The sequence below is a fragment of the Dendrobates tinctorius genome, unplaced genomic scaffold (genome assembly GCF_039654945.1).
Source record: "Dendrobates tinctorius isolate UK_male_01 unplaced genomic scaffold, ASM3965494v1 ptg000232l, whole genome shotgun sequence".
NCBI lineage: Eukaryota > Metazoa > Chordata > Amphibia > Anura > Dendrobatidae > Dendrobates > Dendrobates tinctorius.
The window spans coordinates 11,000,269-11,025,000 of NW_027361899.1; the positions used below are offsets into that span (position 1 = coordinate 11,000,269).

At 43.7% G+C, this 24,732-nt stretch overlaps 1 protein-coding gene across 3 annotated transcripts in view; it reads right to left on the minus strand.

The window, feature by feature from the left end:
* Window positions 1-20,713: 20,713 nt before the first annotated feature.
* Window positions 20,714-24,732, minus strand: part of SUPT7L (SPT7 like, STAGA complex subunit gamma) — a 35,174-nt gene continuing 31,155 nt past the window's right edge. The window contains exon 5 of one of the 3 annotated variants that reach the window (XM_073556309.1): window positions 20,714-21,652. In XM_073556309.1, the coding sequence (XP_073412410.1) occupies window positions 21,390-21,652 (263 nt within the window). In that variant the 3' untranslated portion in view covers window positions 20,714-21,389. The other 2 variants (XM_073556310.1, XM_073556313.1) reach the window with 2 other exon arrangements.

The following is a 24,732-nucleotide window of genomic DNA, read 5'->3' on the forward strand; positions in this document are numbered from 1 at the left end:
TTATATTCTTGTACATAGGGGTCAGTATTATAGTAGTTATATTCTTGTACATAGGGGCAGTGTTATAGTAGTTATATTCTTGTATATAGGGTCAGTGTTATAGTTGTTATATTCTTGTATATAGGGGCAGTATTATAGTAGTTATATTCTTGTACATAGGGGCAGTATTATAGTAGTTATATTCTTGTACATAGGGGCAGTATTATAGTTGTTATATTCTTGTACATAGGATCAGTATTATAGTAGTTATATTCTTGTACATAGGGGCAGTGTTATAGTTGTTATATTCTTGTATATAGGGGCAATATTATAGTAGTTATATTCTTGTACATAGGGGCAGTATTATAGTAGTTATATTCTTGTACATAGGGGCAGTATTATAGTAGTTATATTCTTGTACATGGGGGCGGTATTATAGTAGTTATATTCTTGTACATAGGAGCAGTATTATAGTAGTTATATTCTTGTACATAGGGGCAGTATTATAGTAGTTATATTCTTGTACATAGGGGCAGTATTATAGTAGTTATATTCTTGTACATAGGGAGCAGTATTATAGTAGTTATATTTCTGTACATAGGGGCAGTATTATAGTTATATTCTTGTACATAGGAGCAGTATTATAGTAATTATATTCTTGTACATAGGGGCAGTATTATAGTAGTTATATTCTTGTACATAGGGGGCAGTATTATAGTAGTTATATTCTTGTACATAGGGGCAGTGTTATAGTTGTTATATTCTTGTATATAGGGGCAGTATTATAGTAGTTATATTCTTGTACATAGGGGCAGTATTATAGTAGTTATATTCTTGTACATAGGGGCAGTATTATAGTAGTTATATTCTTGTACATAGGGGGCAGTATTATAGTAGTTATATTCTTGTACATAGGGGCAGTGTTATAGTTGTTATATTCTTGTATATAGGGGCAGTATTATAGTAGTTATATTCTTGTACATAGGGGCAGTATTATAGTAGTTATATTCTTGTACATAGGGGGCAGTATTATAGTAGTTATATTCTTGTACATAGGGGCAGTGTTATAGTTGTTATATTCTTGTATATAGGGGCAGTATTATAGTAGTTATATTCTTGTACATAGGGGCAGTATTATAGTAGTTAGATTCTTGTACATAGGGGCAGTATTATAGTAGTTATATTCTTGTACATAGGGGCAGTATTATAGTAGTTATATTCTTGTACATAGGGGCAGTATTATAGTAGTTATATTCTTGTACATAGGGGCAGTATTATAGTAGTTATATTCTTGTACATAGGGGCAGTATTATAGTAGTTATATTCTTGTACATAGGGAGCAGTATTATAGTAGTTATATTCCTGTACATAGGGGCAGTATTATAGTAGTTATATTCTTGTACATAGGAGCAGTATTATAGCAGTTATATTCTTGTACATAGGAGCAGTATTATAGTAGTTATATTCTTGTACATAGGAGCAGTATTATAGTAGTTATATATTTTGTACAATGGAGTTAATTACATTTTTTTCTCCTTCAATGTCTTCCATGACTTGTCAGAGTCCTTAGTAGAATAACACTATCGATTGCTGGTGGTCCTTACTGTGGTAACACAGAATTTCTACAAAAGGGTCAACAAGTGTCAAAAAATAGGAAGTCAATAGTTTAAATTTTTCTGTGGTGAATTGTAATAAAATAATAGAGTTTCCATTGTTACTTTTCAGTGTTTCCATAGAAACAAATGGAGGTGATTCTAATCTTCAATTGGAAATACCAAATGAAAATGACATTGTATTGCACAGACATTACTGCTGATTTTAGTTTTTTCTTCATAGTAACAAGACAATGATGGATAACTACTGCCTCCCAGTGGATTTTCAGGGTACTGCAGTGCTGCACTCATCATTGTCATCTTTACAAACACAAAACTAGAAAATTACAAAAGCGCCAACAAGTTCCCTAAGGTGCGGTTATGAAATTTTCACCTATGTTTCTGTGAATGCACCTATGTCTTTGAGGAAACACATGAAATTGAAAAACACAACAAAGCTGCGACGTTTTACATTTCTCATAGAAGGTGATGATGGATCAGGGGGCCGGGGGGCTCAGCGAGGATCAGCAATGTAGACAGAGGGTAAAATGCAAAGTGAGCGGGAATGGCTCAGCCTGTTCCAGGAGATGCAGAGTATAAGGCTCTGTGCACACAGTGCGGATTTGCCGCTGCGGATCTGCAGCAGAACGGCAGGTGATGTACAGTACCATTATAGCCTATGTAAAAAAAAAAACGCTGTGCACATGCTGCGTTTTTTTCCGCGCGTTTTTTGTGCGGAAAAAAAAAAGCAGCATGTGACTTTTTTTGTGCGGTTTTGCTGCAGTTTTCCACCTTCTCCATTCTACAAATCCACAGGTGGAAAACCGCACAAAAACCGCAAAAAAAGGAAGAAATCCGCGCGGAAAAATACGCGGGAGGATCCCCACTGTGTGCACAAAGCCTAATACAGGATATAACTCAGGATCAGTAATGTATGTACACAGTGACTGCACCAGCAGAATAGTGAGTGCAGCTCTGGAGTATAATACAGGAGGTAACTCAGGATCAGTAATGTAATGTATGTACACAGTGACTGCACCAGCAGAATAGTGAGTGCAGCTCTGGAGTATAATACAGGATGTAACTCAGGATCAGTAATGTAATGTATGTACACAGTGACTGCACCAGCAGAATAGTGAGTGCAGCTCTGGAGTATAATACAGGATAAAACTCAGGATCAGTAATGTATGTACACAGTGACTGCACCAGCAGAATAGTGAGTGCAGCTCTGGAGTATAATACAGGATGTAACTCAGGATCAGTAATGTAATGTATGTACACAGTGACTGCACCAGCAGAATAGTGAGTGCAGCTCTGGAGTATAATACAGGATGTAACTCAGGATCAGTAGTGTAATATATGTACACAGTAGAATAGTGAGTGCAGCTCTGGAGTATAATACAGGATGTAACTCAGGATCAGTAATGTAATGTATGTACACAGTGACTGCACCAGCAGAATAGTGAGTGCAGCTCTGGAGTATATTACAGGATGTAACTCAGGATCAGTAATGTAATGTACACAGTGACTGCACCAGCAGAATAGTGAGTGCAGCTCTGGGGTATAATACAGGATGTAACTCAGGATCAGTAATGTAATGTATGTACACAGTGACTGCACCAGCAGAATAGTGAGTGCAGCTCTGGAGTATAATACAGGATGTAACTCAGGATCAGTAATGTAATATATGTACACAGTAGAATAGTGAGTGCAGCTCTGGAGTATAATACAGGATGTAACTCAGGATCAGTAATGTAATGTATGTACACAGTGACTACACCAGCAGAATAGTGAGTGCACCTCTGGGGTATAATACAGGATGTAACTCAGGATCAGTAATGTATGTACACAGTGACTGCACCAGCAGAATAGTGAGTGCAGCTCTGGAGTATAATACAGGATGTAACTCAGGATCAGTAATGTAATGTATGTACACAGTGACTGCACCAGCAGAATAGTGAGTGCAGCTCTGGAGTATAATACAGGATGTAACTCAGGATCAGTAATGTAATGTATGTACACAGTGACTGCACCAGCAGAATAGTGAGTGCAGCTCTGGAGTATATTACAGGATGTAACTCAGGATCAGTAATGTAATGTATGTACACGGTGACTGCACCAGCATAATAGTGAGTGCAGCTCTGGAGTATAATACAGGATGTAACTTAGGATCTGTAATGTAATGTATGTGCACAGTGACTGCACCAGCAGAATAGTGAGTGCAGCTCTGGGGTATAATACAGGATGTAACTCAGGATCAGTAATGTAATGTATGTACACAGTGACTGCACCAGCAGAATAGTGAGTGCAGCTCTGGAGTGTAATACAGGATGTAACTTAGGATCTGTAATGTAATGTATGTGCACAGTGACTGCACCAGCAGAATAGTGAGTGCAGCTCTGGGGTATAATACAGGATGTAACTCAGGATCAGTAATGTATGTACACAGTGACTGCACCAGCAGAATAGTGAGTGCAGCTCTGGGGTATAATACAGGATGTAACTCAGGATCAGTAATGTAATGTATGTACACAGTGACTGCACCAGCAGAATAGTGAGTGCAGCTCTGGGGTATAATACAGGATGTAACTCAGGATCAGTAATGTAATGTATGTACACAGTGACTGCACCAGCAGAATAGTGAGTGCAGCTCTGGGGTATAATACAGGATGTAACTCAGGATCAGTAATGTAATGTATGTACACAGTGACTGCACCAGCAGAATAGTGAGTGCAGCTATGGAGTATAATACAAGGATGTAACTCAGGATCAGTAATGTAATGTATGTACACAGTGACTGCACCAGCAGAATAGTGAGTGCAGCTCTGGAGTATAATACAGGAGGTAACTCAGGATCAGTAATGTAATGTATGTACACAGTGACTGCACCAGCAGAATAGTGAGTGCAGCTCTGGGGTATAATACAGGATGTAACTCAGGATCAGTAATGTAATGTATGTACACAGTGACTGCACCAGCAGAATAGTGAGTGCAGCTCTGGTGTATAATACAGGATGTAACTCAGGATCAGTAATGTAATGTATGTACACAGTGACTGCACCAGCAGAATAGTGAGTGCAGCTCTGGAGTATAATACAGGATGTAACTTAGGATCTGTAATGTAATGTATGTGCACAGTGACTGCACCAGCAGAATAGTGAGTGCAGCTCTGGGGTATAATACAGGATGTAACTCAGGATCAGTAATGTAGTGTATGTACACAGTGACTGCACCAGCAGAATAGTGAGTGCAGCTCTGGAGTGTAATACAGGATGTAACTTAGGATCTGTAATGTAATGTATGTGCACAGTGACTGCACCAGCAGAATAGTGAGTGCAGCTCTGGGGTATAATACAGGATGTAACTCAGGATCAGTAATGTAATGTATGTACACAGTGACTGCACCAGCAGAATAGTGAGTGCAGCTCTGGAGTGTAATACAGGATGTAACTTAGGATCTGTAATGTAATGTATGTGCACAGTGACTGCACCAGCAGAATAGTGAGTGCAGCTCTGGGGTATAATACAGGATGTAACTCAGGATCAGTAATGTATGTACACAGTGACTGCACCAGCAGAATAGTGAGTGCAGCTCTGGGGTATAATACAGGATGTAACTCAGGATCAGTATTGTAATGTATGTACACAGTGACTGCACCAGCAGAATAGTGAGTGCAGCTCTGGGGTATAATACAGGATGTAACTCAGGATCAGTAATGTAATGTATGTACACAGTGACTGCACCAGCAGAATAGTGAGTGCAGCTATGGAATATAATACAAGGATGTAACTCAGGATCAGTAATGTAATGTATGTACACAGTGACTGCACCAGCAGAATAGTGAGTGCAGCTCTGGGGTATAATACAGGATGTAACTCAGGATCAGTAATGTAATGTATGTACACAGTGACTGCACCAGCAGAATAGTGAGTGCAGCTCTGGGGTATAATACAGGATGTAACTCAGGATCAGTAATGTATGTACACAGTGACTACACCAGCAGAATAGTGAGTGCAGCTCTGAAGTATAATACAGGAGGTAACTCAGGATCAGTAATGTAATGTATGTACACAGTGACTGCACCAGCAGAATAGTGAGTGCAGCTCTGGAGTATAATACAGGATGTAACTTAGGATCTGTAATGTAATGTATGTGCACAGTGACTGCACCAGCAGAATAGTGAGTGCAGCTCTGGGGTATAATACAGGATGTAACTCAGGATCAGTAATGTAATGTATGTACACAGTGACTGCACCAGCAGAATAGTGAGTGCAGCTCTGGAGTGTAATACAGGATGTAACTTAGGATCTGTAATGTAATGTATGTGCACAGTGACTGCACCAGCAGAATAGTGAGTGCAGCTCTGGGGTATAATACAGGATGTAACTCAGGATCAGTAATGTATGTACACAGTGACTGCACCAGCAGAATAGTGAGTGCAGCTCTGGGGTATAATACAGGATGTAACTCAGGATCTGTAATGTAATGTATGTACACAGTGACTGTACCAGCAGAATAGTGAGTGCAGCTCTGGAGTATAATACAGGATGTAACTCAGGATCAGTAATGTAATGTAATGTATGTACATAGTGACTGCACCAGCAGAATAGTGAGTGCAGCTCTGGGGTGTAATACAGGAGGTAACTCAGGATCAGTAATGTAATGTATGTACATAGTGACTGCACCAGCAGAATAGTGAGTGCAGCTCTGGAGTATAATACAGGATGTAACTCAGGATCTGTAATGTAATGTATGTACATAGTGACTGCACCAGCAGAATAGTGAGTGCAGCTCTGGAGTATAATACAGGATGTAACTCAGGATCAGTAATGTAATGTATGTACACAGTGACTGCACCAGCAGAATAGTGAGTGCAGCTCTGGAGTATAATACAGGATGTAACTCAGGATCAGTAATGTAATGTATGTACACAGTGACTGCACCAGCAGAATAGTGAGTGCAGCTCTGGAGTATATTACAGGATGTAACTCAGGATCACTAATGTAATGTATGTACACAGTGACTGCACCAGCAGAACAGTGAGTGCAGCTCTGGAGTATATTACAGGATGTAACTCAGGATCAGTAATGTAATGTATGTACACAGTGACTGCACCAGCAGAATAGTGAGTGCAGCTCTGGAGTATAATACAGGATGTAACTCAGGATCAGTAATGTAATGTATGTACACAGTGACTGCACCAGCAGAATAGTGAGTGCAGCTCTGGAGTATAATACAGGATGTAACTCAGGATCAGTAATGTAATGTATGTACACAGTGACTGCACCAGCAGAATAGTGAGTGCAGCTCTGGGGTATAATACAGGATGTAACTCAGGATCAGTAATGTAATGTATGTACACAGTGACTGCACCAGCAGAATAGTGAGTGCTGCTCTGGAGTATAATACAGGAAGTAACTCAGGATCAGTAATGTAATGTATGTACACAGTGACTGCACCAGCAGAATAGTGAGTGCAGCTCTGGGGTATAATACAGGATGTAACTCAGGATCAGTAATGTAATGTATGTACATAGTGACTGCACCAGCAGAATAGTGAGTGCAGCTCTGGGGCATAATATAAGATGTAACTCAGGATCAGTAATGTAATGTATGTACACAGTGACTGCACCAGCAGAATAGTGAGTGCAGCTCTGGGGTATAATACAGGATGTAACTCAGGATCAGTAATGTAATGTATGTACACAGTGACTGCACCAGCAGAATAGTGAGTGCAGCTCTGGAGTATAGTACAGGATGTAACTCAGGATCAGTAATGTAATGTATGTACACAGTGACTGCACCAGCAGAATAGTGAGTGGAGCTCTGGAGTATAATACAGGATGTAACTCAGGATCAGTAATGTAATGTATGTACACAGTGACTGCACCAGCAGAATAGTGAGTGCAGCTCTGGAGTATAATACAGGATGTAGCTCAGGATCAGTAATGTAATGTATGTACACAGTGACTGCACCAGCAGAATAGTGAGTGGAGCTCTGGGGTATAATACAGGATGTAACTCAGGATCAGTAATGTAATGTATGTACACAGTGACTGCACCAGCAGAATAGTGAGTGCAGCTCTGGAGTATAATACAAGGATGTAACTCAGGATCAGTAATGTAATGTATGTACACAGTGACTGCACCAGCAGAATAGTGAGTGCAGCTCTGGGGTATAATACAGGATGTAACTCAGGATCAGTAATGTAATGTATGTACACAGTGACTGCACCAGCAGAATAGTGAGTGCAGCTCTGGGGTATAATACAGGATGTAACTCAGGATCAGTAATGTAATGTATGTACACAGTGACTGCACCAGCAGAATAGTGAGTGCAGCTCTGGGGTATAATACAGGATGTAACTCAGGATCAGTAATGTAATGTATGTACACAGTGACTGCACCAGCAGAATAGTGAGTGCAGCTATGGAGTATAATACAAGGATGTAACTCAGGATCAGTAATGTAATGTATGTACACAGTGACTGCACCAGCAGAATAGTGAGTGCAGCTCTGGGGTATAATACAGGATGTAACTCAGGATCAGTAATGTATGTACACAGTGACTACACCAGCAGAATAGTGAGTGCAGCTCTGGAGTATAATACAGGAGGTAACTCAGGATCAGTAATGTAATGTATGTACACAGTGACTGCACCAGCAGAATAGTGAGTGCAGCTCTGGAGTATAATACAGGATGTAACTTAGGATCTGTAATGTAATGTATGTGCACAGTGACTGCACCAGCAGAATAGTGAGTGCAGCTCTGGGGTATAATACAGGATGTAACTCAGGATCAGTAATGTAATGTATGTACACAGTGACTGCACCAGCAGAATAGTGAGTGCAGCTCTGGAGTGTAATACAGGATGTAACTTAGGATCTGTAATGTAATGTATGTGCACAGTGACTGCACCAGCAGAATAGTGAGTGCAGCTCTGGGGTATAATACAGGATGTAACTCAGGCTCAGTAATGTAATGTATGTACACAGTGACTGCACCAGCAGAATAGTGAGTGCAGCTCTGGTGTATAATACAGGATGTAACTCAGGATCAGTAATGTAATGTATGTACACAGTGACTGCACCAGCAGAATAGTGAGTGCAGCTCTGGAGTATAATACAGGATGTAACTCAGGAGCAGTAATGTACACAGTGACTGCACCAGAATAGTGAGTGCAGCTCTGGGGTATAATACAGGATGTAACTCAGGATCAGTAATGTAATGTATGTACACGGTGACTGCACCAGCATAATAGTGAGTGCAGCTCTGGAGTATAATACAGGATGTAACTTAGGATCTGTAATGTAATGTATGTGCACAGTGACTGCACCAGCAGAATAGTGAGTGCAGCTCTGGGGTATAATACAGGATGTAACTCAGGATCAGTAATGTAATGTATGTACACAGTGACTGCACCAGCAGAATAGTGAGTGCAGCTCTGGAGTGTAATACAGGATGTAACTTAGGATCTGTAATGTAATGTATGTGCACAGTGACTGCACCAGCAGAATAGTGAGTGCAGCTCTGGGGTATAATACAGGATGTAACTCAGGATCAGTAATGTATGTACACAGTGACTGCACCAGCAGAATAGTGAGTGCAGCTCTGGGGTATAATACAGGATGTAACTCAGGATCAGTAATGTAATGTATGTACACAGTGACTGCACCAGCAGAATAGTGAGTGCAGCTCTGGGGTATAATACAGGATGTAACTCAGGATCAGTAATGTAATGTATGTACACAGTGACTGCACCAGCAGAATAGTGAGTGCAGCTCTGGGGTATAATACAGGATGTAACTCAGGATCAGTAATGTAATGTATGTACACAGTGACTGCACCAGCAGAATAGTGAGTGCAGCTATGGAGTATAATACAAGGATGTAACTCAGGATCAGTAATGTAATGTATGTACACAGTGACTGCACCAGCAGAATAGTGAGTGCAGCTCTGGGGTATAATACAGGATGTAACTCAGGATCAGTAATGTAATGTATGTACACAGTGACTGCACCAGCAGAATAGTGAGTGCAGCTCTGGTGTATAATACAGGATGTAACTCAGGATCAGTAATGTAATGTATGTACACAGTGACTGCACCAGCAGAATAGTGAGTGCAGCTCTGGAGTATAATACAGGATGTAACTTAGGATCTGTAATGTAATGTATGTGCACAGTGACTGCACCAGCAGAATAGTGAGTGCAGCTCTGGGGTATAATACAGGATGTAACTCAGGATCAGTAATGTAGTGTATGTACACAGTGACTGCACCAGCAGAATAGTGAGTGCAGCTCTGGAGTGTAATACAGGATGTAACTTAGGATCTGTAATGTAATGTATGTGCACAGTGACTGCACCAGCAGAATAGTGAGTGCAGCTCTGGGGTATAATACAGGATGTAACTCAGGATCAGTAATGTAATGTATGTACACAGTGACTGCACCAGCAGAATAGTGAGTGCAGCTCTGGAGTGTAATACAGGATGTAACTTAGGATCTGTAATGTAATGTATGTGCACAGTGACTGCACCAGCAGAATAGTGAGTGCAGCTCTGGGGTATAATACAGGATGTAACTCAGGATCAGTAATGTATGTACACAGTGACTGCACCAGCAGAATAGTGAGTGCAGCTCTGGGGTATAATACAGGATGTAACTCAGGATCAGTATTGTAATGTATGTACACAGTGACTGCACCAGCAGAATAGTGAGTGCAGCTCTGGGGTATAATACAGGATGTAACTCAGGATCAGTAATGTAATGTATGTACACAGTGACTGCACCAGCAGAATAGTGAGTGCAGCTATGGAATATAATACAAGGATGTAACTCAGGATCAGTAATGTAATGTATGTACACAGTGACTGCACCAGCAGAATAGTGAGTGCAGCTCTGGGGTATAATACAGGATGTAACTCAGGATCAGTAATGTAATGTATGTACACAGTGACTGCACCAGCAGAATAGTGAGTGCAGCTCTGGGGTATAATACAGGATGTAACTCAGGATCAGTAATGTATGTACACAGTGACTACACCAGCAGAATAGTGAGTGCAGCTCTGAAGTATAATACAGGAGGTAACTCAGGATCAGTAATGTAATGTATGTACACAGTGACTGCACCAGCAGAATAGTGAGTGCAGCTCTGGAGTATAATACAGGATGTAACTTAGGATCTGTAATGTAATGTATGTGCATAGTGACTGCACCAGCAGAATAGTGAGTGCAGCTCTGGGGTATAATACAGGATGTAACTCAGGATCAGTAATGTAATGTATGTACACAGTGACTGCACCAGCAGAATAGTGAGTGCAGCTCTGGAGTGTAATACAGGATGTAACTTAGGATCTGTAATGTAATGTATGTGCACAGTGACTGCACCAGCAGAATAGTGAGTGCAGCTCTGGGGTATAATACAGGATGTAACTCAGGATCAGTAATGTATGTACACAGTGACTGCACCAGCAGAATAGTGAGTGCAGCTCTGGGGTATAATACAGGATGTAACTCAGGATCTGTAATGTAATGTATGTACACAGTGACTGTACCAGCAGAATAGTGAGTGCAGCTCTGGAGTATAATACAGGATGTAACTCAGGATCAGTAATGTAATGTAATGTATGTACATAGTGACTGCACCAGCAGAATAGTGAGTGCAGCTCTGGGGTGTAATACAGGAGGTAACTCAGGATCAGTAATGTAATGTATGTACATAGTGACTGCACCAGCAGAATAGTGAGTGCAGCTCTGGAGTATAATACAGGATGTAACTCAGGATCTGTAATGTAATGTATGTACATAGTGACTGCACCAGCAGAATAGTGAGTGCAGCTCTGGAGTATAATACAGGATGTAACTCAGGATCAGTAATGTAATGTATGTACACAGTGACTGCACCAGCAGAATAGTGAGTGCAGCTCTGGAGTATAATACAGGATGTAACTCAGGATCAGTAATGTAATGTATGTACACAGTGACTGCACCAGCAGAATAGTGAGTGCAGCTCTGGAGTATATTACAGGATGTAACTCAGGATCACTAATGTAATGTATGTACACAGTGACTGCACCAGCAGAACAGTGAGTGCAGCTCTGGAGTATATTACAGGATGTAACTCAGGATCAGTAATGTAATGTATGTACACAGTGACTGCACCAGCAGAATAGTGAGTGCAGCTCTGGAGTATAATACAGGATGTAACTCAGGATCAGTAATGTAATGTATGTACACAGTGACTGCACCAGCAGAATAGTGAGTGCAGCTCTGGAGTATAATACAGGATGTAACTCAGGATCAGTAATGTAATGTATGTACACAGTGACTGCACCAGCAGAATAGTGAGTGCAGCTCTGGGGTATAATACAGGATGTAACTCAGGATCAGTAATGTAATGTATGTACACAGTGACTGCACCAGCAGAATAGTGAGTGCTGCTCTGGAGTATAATACAGGAAGTAACTCAGGATCAGTAATGTAATGTATGTACACAGTGACTGCACCAGCAGAATAGTGAGTGCAGCTCTGGGGTATAATACAGGATGTAACTCAGGATCAGTAATGTAATGTATGTACATAGTGACTGCACCAGCAGAATAGTGAGTGCAGCTCTGGGGCATAATATAAGATGTAACTCAGGATCAGTAATGTAATGTATGTACACAGTGACTGCACCAGCAGAATAGTGAGTGCAGCTCTGGGGTATAATACAGGATGTAACTCAGGATCAGTAATGTAATGTATGTACACAGTGACTGCACTAGCAGAATAGTGAGTGCAGCTCTGGGGTATAATACAGGATGCAACTCAGGATCAGTAATGTAATGTATGTACACAGTGACTGCACCAGCAGAATAGTGAGTGCAGCTCTGGAGTATAGTACAGGATGTAACTCAGGATCAGTAATGTAATGTATGTACACAGTGACTGCACCAGCAGAATAGTGAGTGGAGCTCTGGAGTATAATACAGGATGTAACTCAGGATCAGTAATGTAATGTATGTACACAGTGACTGCACCAGCAGAATAGTGAGTGCAGCTCTGGAGTATAATACAGGATGTAGCTCAGGATCAGTAATGTAATGTATGTACACAGTGACTGCACCAGCAGAATAGTGAGTGGAGCTCTGGGGTATAATACAGGATGTAACTCAGGATCAGTAATGTAATGTATGTACACAGTGACTGCACCAGCAGAATAGTGAGTGCAGCTCTGGAGTATAATACAAGGATGTAACTCAGGATCAGTAATGTAATGTATGTACACAGTGACTGCACCAGCAGAATAGTGAGTGCAGCTCTGGGGTATAATACAGGATGTAACTCAGGATCAGTAATGTAATGTATGTACACAGTGACTGCACCAGCAGAATAGTGAGTGCAGCTCTGGGGTATAATACAGGATGTAACTCAGGATCAGTAATGTAATGTATGTACACAGTGACTGCACCAGCAGAATAGTGAGTGCAGCTCTGGGGTATAATACAGGATGTAACTCAGGATCAGTAATGTAATGTATGTACACAGTGACTGCACCAGCAGAATAGTGAGTGCAGCTATGGAGTATAATACAAGGATGTAACTCAGGATCAGTAATGTAATGTATGTACACAGTGACTGCACCAGCAGAATAGTGAGTGCAGCTCTGGGGTATAATACAGGATGTAACTCAGGATCAGTAATGTATGTACACAGTGACTACACCAGCAGAATAGTGAGTGCAGCTCTGGAGTATAATACAGGAGGTAACTCAGGATCAGTAATGTAATGTATGTACACAGTGACTGCACCAGCAGAATAGTGAGTGCAGCTCTGGAGTATAATACAGGATGTAACTTAGGATCTGTAATGTAATGTATGTGCACAGTGACTGCACCAGCAGAATAGTGAGTGCAGCTCTGGGGTATAATACAGGATGTAACTCAGGATCAGTAATGTAATGTATGTACACAGTGACTGCACCAGCAGAATAGTGAGTGCAGCTCTGGAGTGTAATACAGGATGTAACTTAGGATCTGTAATGTAATGTATGTGCACAGTGACTGCACCAGCAGAATAGTGAGTGCAGCTCTGGGGTATAATACAGGATGTAACTCAGGCTCAGTAATGTAATGTATGTACACAGTGACTGCACCAGCAGAATAGTGAGTGCAGCTCTGGGGTATAATACAGGATGTAACTCAGGAGCAGTAATGTACACAGTGACTGCACCAGAATAGTGAGTGCAGCTCTGGGGTATAATACAGGATGTAACTCAGGATCAGTAATGTAATGTATGTACACGGTGACTGCACCAGCATAATAGTGAGTGCAGCTCTGGAGTATAATACAGGATGTAACTTAGGATCTGTAATGTAATGTATGTGCACAGTGACTGCACCAGCAGAATAGTGAGTGCAGCTCTGGGGTATAATACAGGATGTAACTCAGGATCAGTAATGTAATGTATGTACACAGTGACTGCACCAGCAGAATAGTGAGTGCAGCTCTGGAGTGTAATACAGGATGTAACTTAGGATCTGTAATGTAATGTATGTGCACAGTGACTGCACCAGCAGAATAGTGAGTGCAGCTCTGGGGTATAATACAGGATGTAACTCAGGATCAGTAATGTATGTACACAGTGACTGCACCAGCAGAATAGTGAGTGCAGCTCTGGGGTATAATACAGGATGTAACTCAGGATCAGTAATGTAATGTATGTACACAGTGACTGCACCAGCAGAATAGTGAGTGCAGCTCTGGGGTATAATACAGGATGTAACTCAGGATCAGTAATGTAATGTATGTACACAGTGACTGCACCAGCAGAATAGTGAGTGCAGCTCTGGAGTATAATACAGGATGTAACTCAGGATCAGTAATGTAATGTATGTACACAGTGACTGCACCAGCAGAATAGTGAGTGCAGCTATGGAGTATAATACAAGGATGTAACTCAGGATCAGTAATGTAATGTATGTACACAGTGACTGCACCAGCAGAATAGTGAGTGCAGCTCTGGGGTATAATACAGGATGTAACTCAGGATCAGTAATGTAATGTATGTACACAGTGACTGCACCAGCAGAATAGTGAGTGCAGCTCTGGTGTATAATACAGGATGTAACTCAGGATCAGTAATGTAATGTATGTACACAGTGACTGCACCAGCAGAATAGTGAGTGCAGCTCTGGAGTATAATACAGGATGTAACTTAGGATCTGTAATGTAATGTATGTGCACAGTGACTGCACCAGCAGAATAGTGAGTGCAGCTCTGGGGTATAATACAGGATGTAACTCAGGATCAGTAATGTAGTGTATGTACACAGTGACTGCACCAGCAGAATAGTGAGTGCAGCTCTGGAGTGTAATACAGGATGTAACTTAGGATCTGTAATGTAATGTATGTGCACAGTGACTGCACCAGCAGAATAGTGAGTGCAGCTCTGGGGTATAATACAGGATGTAACTCAGGATCAGTAATGTAATGTATGTACACAGTGACTGCACCAGCAGAATAGTGAGTGCAGCTCTGGAGTGTAATACAGGATGTAACTTAGGATCTGTAATGTAATGTATGTGCACAGTGACTGCACCAGCAGAATAGTGAGTGCAGCTCTGGGGTATAATACAGGATGTAACTCAGGATCAGTAATGTATGTACACAGTGACTGCACCAGCAGAATAGTGAGTGCAGCTCTGGGGTATAATACAGGATGTAACTCAGGATCAGTATTGTAATGTATGTACACAGTGACTGCACCAGCAGAATAGTGAGTGCAGCTCTGGGGTATAATACAGGATGTAACTCAGGATCAGTAATGTAATGTATGTACACAGTGACTGCACCAGCAGAATAGTGAGTGCAGCTATGGAATATAATACAAGGATGTAACTCAGGATCAGTAATGTAATGTATGTACACAGTGACTGCACCAGCAGAATAGTGAGTGCAGCTCTGGGGTATAATACAGGATGTAACTCAGGATCAGTAATGTAATGTATGTACACAGTGACTGCACCAGCAGAATAGTGAGTGCAGCTCTGGGGTATAATACAGGATGTAACTCAGGATCAGTAATGTATGTACACAGTGACTACACCAGCAGAATAGTGAGTGCAGCTCTGAAGTATAATACAGGAGGTAACTCAGGATCAGTAATGTAATGTATGTACACAGTGACTGCACCAGCAGAATAGTGAGTGCAGCTCTGGAGTATAATACAGGATGTAACTTAGGATCTGTAATGTAATGTATGTGCACAGTGACTGCACCAGCAGAATAGTGAGTGCAGCTCTGGGGTATAATACAGGATGTAACTCAGGATCAGTAATGTAATGTATGTACACAGTGACTGCACCAGCAGAATAGTGAGTGCAGCTCTGGAGTGTAATACAGGATGTAACTTAGGATCTGTAATGTAATGTATGTGCACAGTGACTGCACCAGCAGAATAGTGAGTGCAGCTCTGGGGTATAATACAGGATGTAACTCAGGATCAGTAATGTATGTACACAGTGACTGCACCAGCAGAATAGTGAGTGCAGCTCTGGGGTATAATACAGGATGTAACTCAGGATCTGTAATGTAATGTATGTACACAGTGACTGTACCAGCAGAATAGTGAGTGCAGCTCTGGAGTATAATACAGGATGTAACTCAGGATCAGTAATGTAATGTAATGTATGTACATAGTGACTGCACCAGCAGAATAGTGAGTGCAGCTCTGGGGTGTAATACAGGAGGTAACTCAGGATCAGTAATGTAATGTATGTACATAGTGACTGCACCAGCAGAATAGTGAGTGCAGCTCTGGAGTATAATACAGGATGTAACTCAGGATCTGTAATGTAATGTATGTACATAGTGACTGCACCAGCAGAATAGTGAGTACAGCTCTGGAGTATAATACAGGATGTCACTCAGGATCAGTAATGTAATGTATGTACACAGTGACTGCACCAGCAGAATAGTGAGTGCAGCTCTGGAGTATAATACAGGATGTAACTCAGGATCTGTAATGTAATGTATGTACATAGTGACTGCACCAGCAGAATAGTGAGTACAGCTCTGGAGTATAATACAGGATGTCACTCAGGATCAGTAACGTAATGTATGTACACAGTGACTGCACCAGCAGAATAGTGAGTGCAGCTCTGGAGTATAATACAGGATGTAACTCAGGATCTGTAATGTAATGTATGTACATAGTGACTGCACCAGCAGAATAGTGAGTACAGCTCTGGAGTATAATACAGGATGTCACTCAGGATCAGTAACGTAATGTATGTACACAGTGACTGCACCAGCAGAATAGTGAGTGCAGCTCTGGAGTATAATACAGGATGTAACTCAGGATCAGTAATGTAATATATGTACACAGTAGAATAGTGAGTGCAGCTCTGGAGTATAATACAGGATGTAACTCAGGATCAGTAATGTAATGTATGTACACAGTGACTGCACCAGCAGAATAGTGAGTGCAGCTCTGGAGTATAATACAGGATGTAACTCAGGATCTGTAATGTAATGTATGTACATAGTGACTGCACCAGCAGAATAGTGAGTACAGCTCTGGAGTATAATACAGGATGTCACTCAGGATCAGTAACGTAATGTATGTACACAGTGACTGCACCAGCAGAATAGTGAGTGCAGCTCTGGAGTATCACACCCCAGGCCACAAGGGGTTCACCTATCATAGAGGTAACTGTAGGTCCAGAATAGATGTTTTATTTAAAGGAGGAAGCTGTCTCTTTAGCAGTGTCTGTTGTTGAGGTGGAGTTCTCCGACCACTGTTTAATTTTGTTTTCTCTGAATGTTACAGAGACCCTCCGGATGGGAAGAGGCTTTTGGAGGATCAATTCATCTCTCTTGGAAGAAGCGGATATAAGACAGTCCTGAGGGTTTTCTTCAGAGCCAGGTACCCTTACTGGATCTTTGTAGTAGTAAGTCAGAGTGGTGGGAGATGTTCAAGAAAAGGGTGGTGAGATTCTTCCGCCAGCTCTCGAGCCTCAGGAGTCTGAGCCGGTACCGCCTGTATCAGGGTCTGAGGACGAAACTCGAGCATCTTGTCTCAACTGGAGGTAGCCGCGATGAGATCTCCAGAGTGAAATCTTTGCTCATGAGGTGTCAGTACGATAGACACGCATCTTTGGCTTTTGAGAGGGATTACGGGAAGTACCGCTCGCCCGACCCTTACAGAAACTGCAAGATGTCAGTGAATAGTAAAGTGCTTACAGGATTGGTCGACACTACGGGGTCCCTGAGGCGATCCAGATCAGGGATCCTGGAGGTTGTCAGATCCTTCTACTCGCACCTCTTGGGGAAGAGGGATCTTGATTGGGATGAGATGTCGGCTTTTCTGGCTGAAGCCGTCCCAGAACCAGGGGCAGACCCCTCTCTTGACATTTTGACAGAGATGATCAGAGAAGAGGAAGTTAAGTTGGCGATTGAAGGGCTTGCCCCAAAAAAATTGCCGTGTCCAGATGGCTCAACATGTGAATTCCAGAAGACCTTTAAGGACGCTTTGGTTCCCCTCTTGACTGAGGTATTCAATGAGTGTCTTTCCTCGGGCACTCTGCCAAAGTCAATGAGGAGGTCTGCCCTGATCATCTTGTCAAAAGGGTAAGGACCCATCTTGCATTGAGAATTGGCGTCCCATAGTGCTTCTCAATGCAGACAGGAAGGTTTTGGCAATGGTGCTGTTTAATCGGTTGGTGAAATTTGCACCCCGACTCCTTTCGGAGGCCCAGCATTGCTCTGTTCCAGGCCGCAGCACACTTAGTCCTGTGCTCTTTGTCTGAGAGGCAGTGGAGCAGGGTAGAGCTGGTCACTGGAAGGGGTACATGCTGTCACTGGACCAGGCAAAAGCGTTTGATCAGGTTAATCATGAGTACCTCTGGTCTGTCCTTCTGAGATATGGCCTGCTGGGGGGGTTTGTTGACGAGCTTAAGACCTTGACAGTGGGGCAGTTTCCCGCTTGTGAACGGTTGGATTGGCAGCTCTTTTGAGGTTGCATCTGGTGTTCGCCAGGGTTGTCCCTTGAGCCTGCTACTGTATGTTTGCGATTGACCCACTTCTTAGGAGGGTGGAGCGTGGACCGTTGGCAGGGGTCGGGATGGACCAGGCAGCACCGGAAGCCACTCTGTGGCTGGTGGTGTATGCCGATGATGTCACTGTTTTTGTTTCCTCTCACGAGGAGGCAGGGTGGCTGATGTCAGAGGTAGATAGCTACTCGGAGGCATCCGGGTCCAAGATCAACCGGGATAAGTGTGAGAGTCTCTGACTAGGAGGAGATCCGTGTTTTTATCTCCCGGACTCCCTTCAAGGACCCAAAGTCTCTGCAAAAGTCCTTGGCATCGAATTTGGCCAGGGGGGAGTACCCCAAACAAAACTGGGACAGCAGGCTAGAGATCGCCACTCAGGTGAGTCAATGGTAGGGTTGGTCTTTGACCCTAAGGGAAAGGGTAAACCTGATCAAAACTTACCTGCTCCCTTTACTGATTTATCTGGGCAGTGTGTGCATCTTGCCGGAATCTCTCTGGACTCGGGTCTACAGTTTGTTCTTCCAACTGTTATGGGGGAATAGACTGAACTTGGTCAAGAGGGAGGTTACTTACCGTACGAGGAGACTAGGAGGGTTGGGTATGGTCAAACCTATGGCATTCCTTGTGGATACCTTCATTAAGATCAATATTGCAAACCTCTGGAAAGAGAGGGCTCCTCCGTGGGTATTCTCCTGTAGGGGATGGTTTCAGCCTTCCTTCCTGGAATGGGAGACAGGAGGGCAAGTGAAGGATCTTCGCACACCGCATGGACATCTTCCGGCTTACGCTACCTTGGTTCTGAAGGTAATTCGCTGGTGGGGTCTGGGCACGTGGGAGATCAGGACTCTGCCAAGGAAACTTCTTGACAATAGGGTTCTGTTGAACCATTTTCAGAGGCCTCTGGTGCTCAGGGATTGCCCAAGTCGGGATCTTGGGGTGGGTTTGCATCTTTTGAATTCTATCAGGATCCCCTCGAAGTTTTGGGACTTGGCTTGGCGCTGCATACTTGGGAAACTGTGTGTGAGGGACAATCGGAAGTGTAGGAGCTCTGAGGACAGGAACTGTCCTCGGGAGCATTGTGGTACCGTGCTGGAAAGCATGGACCTTTTCCTGCTTCATTGTCCCTTCAACATAGAGGTGTACAACAGGGTGGGCGCCTCCATTGGCTGGTCTCGGCTGGCCGGTCTCTCCTATGCGGACTGGGCTTATGGAGCATTTTTGACCTTGGTGGCCGGGACCGCTGCACCTTATTTCTAGTTAGTGCAGTGGTTAGGTATCACATGTGGAACGCACGGTGCTTAGTATCGCCGCAACGGAAAATCCTCCCAGTGGATGATGTGTTTAGGACCATACTCGGTGACCTGGTGAAGGTGCGCACTCTGGAGTATGAGAGACTGGGCACACGTAGGGCCGCTCTCCTCTGGAGGGGCTTTTCTTTTAGTGTGCCCTAGTCTGGTCATCTCCTTTCCTGGTGGTGGGCTGCCGCTGACACTGTAGATTTTTGTTTAGTGATCGGTATACAGTGATGTAGGGCTGCAGGCGCCGAACTTGGGCTTTGTGGGTGTTGTAGTGTTTGTTTCTGTATATATTGTATATAGGGATATAGATTTGGGTGTAGGTGTTAGGTTGGGTGGTGGGAAAAGGGGGGAGGTGGGTTTATCTTGTGGGACTATGGGACACTGGGGTGTGTGTGGGGGAAACACTGGCTCTGCCTGATCTGGCCTATTGACGCTGGACATGGACTGAGGCATGAGACGCAGGACCAGCTCTCAGGTCAGTGCGGGGGTTTGGAATGGAGGGCTTGAGTGTGGGGGGATTAGTTTAGTCCTGTATATATTTGTATAGTTTGTGTGTGTGTATATATATATATATATATATATATTAAAAAAAAAAAAAAAAGTTTATGTATATAGTTTTCGTTTGCTATTGTTTATTTTATTTGTTTGGTGACCGGACCAGAAGGTAAAAGTAGTTGTTATTCTGTATGTATGTATATGACGAGAGAAAGAGCGGCTGGACCAGTGTTCAGTATACGGATTATTTTCTGGCGCAGCTCTGGGGTATAATACTCTGTGCTGCTGCGGACCCTCTGTCCCATCAGTAACTGCAACATGAGGAAGAGACTATGGGGAAAAGATCCCACATGCGCCAGGGAAGGCCTGAGCTGGGGAGGAAGGAGCTTGCTCTATGGAGGGAACAACACACACACAGCACCTGCAATGGGGAGGGAAGAGTCTGCTCATGGCGCCTGCAATGGGAAGGGATTTGCCAACATATAATGGTTTTAATGGGGATGGAAGAGTCCGCACACGGCGCCTGCATCAGGGAGGGAAGAGTCCGCACACAGATACTGCAATGGGAAGGGAAAAGCCCACATACGATGGCTTCAATGGGGAGGGAAGAGTCTGCACACGGCGCCTACAATGGGAAGGGAAGAGCCCGCACACGGCACCTGCATCGGGAAGGGAAGAGTCCGCACACGGCGCCTGCATCGGGGAGGGAAGAGCCCACATATGATGGCTTCAAAGGGGAGGGAAGAGTCCGCACACAGCACCTGCAATGGGGAGGAAAGAGATGGAACACGGGGAAAAAAGAGTTTGTATTTTTGTAACGACCGTCTGTTATTTATTGTCGTCCTAATAATCCCACCCAAACTATCATCTGTTTTGCTCTGATACTTCCCCACAATCCACTATGACAGGGCTACAGGCGCCCACTAAGCACCAGGGCAGGACAGATGTTCTGGATGTGCAGGTTTCTCCTTGGCTGTTCCTGCTCCTATTACATTTTCCTCATCTTTTTCTTTGGCCGCTGGTTGAACACCGGGGAGGAGCCCATGAGACTGTCTGGAGATTGGGACCCGTAGCTGCCCTCGGATCCGTTCGGGCTCCCAGGGATGGCAGAATCGCTCATCCCCGACATGGGCTCCTCAAACACATCATTTCCCAGGACGCTGTGCCCGTGTACGGCCCCGTCCTCGTTATCTTGAGGTTCCATCTTCACCTGCGTCAAGCTCCATAGGGGGGAGGTGTTAACGTCTGACCCTGTAAAACACAACACAAGCGCCCATTATACAACAGCGCAGAAAGAACATGGATTTATGAGGACAGACGGCATAAAAGGGTGGCTCCGGCCTCCACTGCTGATGTGGAGGTGAGCGGCGTAAATGACGTTGCATTGACCGGGCCCGGCAAGGACACATGCATGGAGGCCAGGTTTTGTGTCCTCCTCAGTAGCTTCACTTACCTCCTGGTGAAAACCTCTCTCTTAAAGGACATTTCCACTCATACAAAATATCACATGCATACAATGAGCCTTCATCATGCTCCGTGATGCTTTGAGGCATCTCATTAAAATGCCACGGAAATTGGTCGTATCTGAAAAAACACCCAATTCACTTAATTATCCAGAAGTGTTTTGTCTGCGCATGCGCATCTTTGCACCGAGCATGCGCAGCTATGCTGCTGCTCGTCCTGTGCCGCCTCTATACATTATCTTCGCGCCACAGTGTGACAGCGGTAGTGACAGGGTGAACAAAGCAATGGCTGCAATCTAGATGGGGAAACCTGATCACAGGTCCACTTTAAATGGAAATGTGGCAACAGTAAATGACCCATTATTTACATCACTCTTGTTTTTTTTTGTTTCTTTTTAGTGGCAATGCATTTTTGTTTTTTTTTCTATGTCACAATCTTTTTTTTTTTTCTTTTTAATTTTAAATACAAAGGTTTTGCAGTTTTCACACACCGGCCACTGGGCCTTTTTTCAGACATTATTTTCCTGTTTCAGGAAACAACACCTGTCCACTGGCTGCAGTGGTCAGATCCTGACCCTAGCTTTTGTATTAAAGTGTCAAATGAGAGTGTGTAAAATCTATTGTGAAGGGGAGGAGGTGAGCTGTGACATCACCTATTGTGAATGGTGGATCCTGTGTCATAAGCGGTATATAGAGGAGTTGTCAGTCATTGTACAGGAGGAGGAGGAGATGAGCTGTAACATCATCTATTTTGAATGTTGGATTGTGTGTAAACTGGTCTCAAAAGAACAGGGAGTGTAAAAAAGCCCCACTGGTCAATGAGAAAAGTACAAGATTACTATTGTTTTTTTTAGAATAAAGATAATAGGAAAATAATCCAGCATTTTTAAAAATATATATAATTGTAAAAAACAAAACCCTACATTTAAACTATTGCTCATTTTCTGATGGTCACTTCCATTTAAATGACTCGTCCGGGAATAACTTGGAGTTTCTCTGCTTGGTGGACTGTAGGCCAAATCCACGTCCGGTCTGCTCTACCTGCATCATTTATGAGATATCGGAGGAAGACCTACAAGTAACACATGGAGCGAGGGATGTCAAGATGAGGAGACAAGTTTGTGCCAGGAAGAACATGGGGCGGTGGGAGAAGTAGTAAGGTGGCCTGAGAAGATAGGACAAATACACGGGAAGAACATGGGGCGGTGGGAGAAGTAGTAAGGTGGCCTGAGAAGATAGGGCAAATACACGGGAAGAACATGGGGCGGTGGGAGAAGTAGTAAGGTGGCCTGAGAAGATAGGACAAATACACGGGAAGAACATGGGGCGGTGGGAGAAGTAGTAAGGTGGCCTGAGAAGATAGGACAAATACACGGGAAGAACATGGGGCGGTGGGAGAAGTAGTAAGGTGGCCTGAGAAGATAGGACAAATACACGGGAAGAACATGGGGCGGTGGGAGAAGTAGTAAGGTGGCCTGAGAAGATAGGGCAAATACACGGGAAGAACATGGGGCGGTGGGAGAAGTAGTAAGGTGGCCTGAGAAGATAGGACAAATACACGGGAAGAACATGGGGCGGTGGGAGAAGTAGTAAGGTGGCCTGAGAAGATAGGGCAAATACACGGGAAGAACATGGGGCGGTGGGAGAAGTAGTAAGGTGGCCTGAGAAGATAGGACAAATACACGGGAAGAACATGGGGCGGTGGGAGAAGTAGTAAGGTGGCCTGAGAAGATAGGACAAATACACGGGAAGAACATGGGGCGGTGGGAGAAGTAGTAAGGTGGCCTGAGAAGATAGGGCAAATACACGGGAAGAACATGGGGCGGTGGGAGAAGTAGTAAGGTAGGCTGAGAAGATAGGGCAAATACACGGGAAGAACATGGGGCGGCGGGAGCAGAAGTAGTAAGGTAGGCTGAGAAGATAGGGCAAATACACGGGAAGAACATGGGGCGGTGGGAGAAGTAGTAAGGTGGCCTGAGAAGATAGGGCAAATACACGGGAAGAACATGGGGCGGTGGGAGAAGTAGTAAGGTAGGCTGAGAAGATAGGGCAAATACACGGGAAGAACATGGGGCGGCGGGAGCAGAAGTAGTAAGGTAGGCTGAGAAGATAGGACAAATACACGGGAAGAACATGGGGCGGCGGGAGCAGAAGTAGTAAGGTAGGCTGAGAAGATAGGACAAATACACGGGAAGAACATGGGGCGGCGGGAGCAGAAGTAGTAAGGTAGGCTGAGAAGATAGGACAAATACACGGGAAGAACATGGGGCGGCGGGAGCAGAAGTAGTAAGGTAGGCTGAGAAGATAGGGCAAATACACGGGAAGAACATGGGGCGGCGGGAGCAGAAGTAGTAAGGTGGCCTGGGAAGAGCTCATCACTATCGCTGCCATCTTTGAGAAAAACCTTTAGCTCTCTGGTGGCAGCGGCTTTCCACAGTGCCGGACTTTCGCAGCCTTTCTGAATTAGATTTTTTTTCTATTTCCCAATGATGGCAACGTATAAAATCAAATATATCGGGAGGGACGGACTTCAGCCGCAATCACTCATCAGCCGCCGCAGCAGCGAGCTCTTCACCGTGTTCTGGCTCTTGTTCATCAGCAAATTGCAAATATTTCGGAAAACTAAACAAAAAAAAAAAAAAAATTCTGCAAGCTGATTGAAAAGCAAATTGATTTCAACGACGATCCACTTTAGCGGGAGATGAGAGGGTTTGCATAGTAATTTTGACGAAGCTTCATTTCAGCCTAATAGCATGGCGCTGATGGGGCTCGTACAGCCGCCACACTTCACGTGTAATAACGCTAATAGTCTGCGAGAGAAGAGAGCAAAATAACAATAAGAAGAAGCAGCAGCGGCTCCTCTTATTA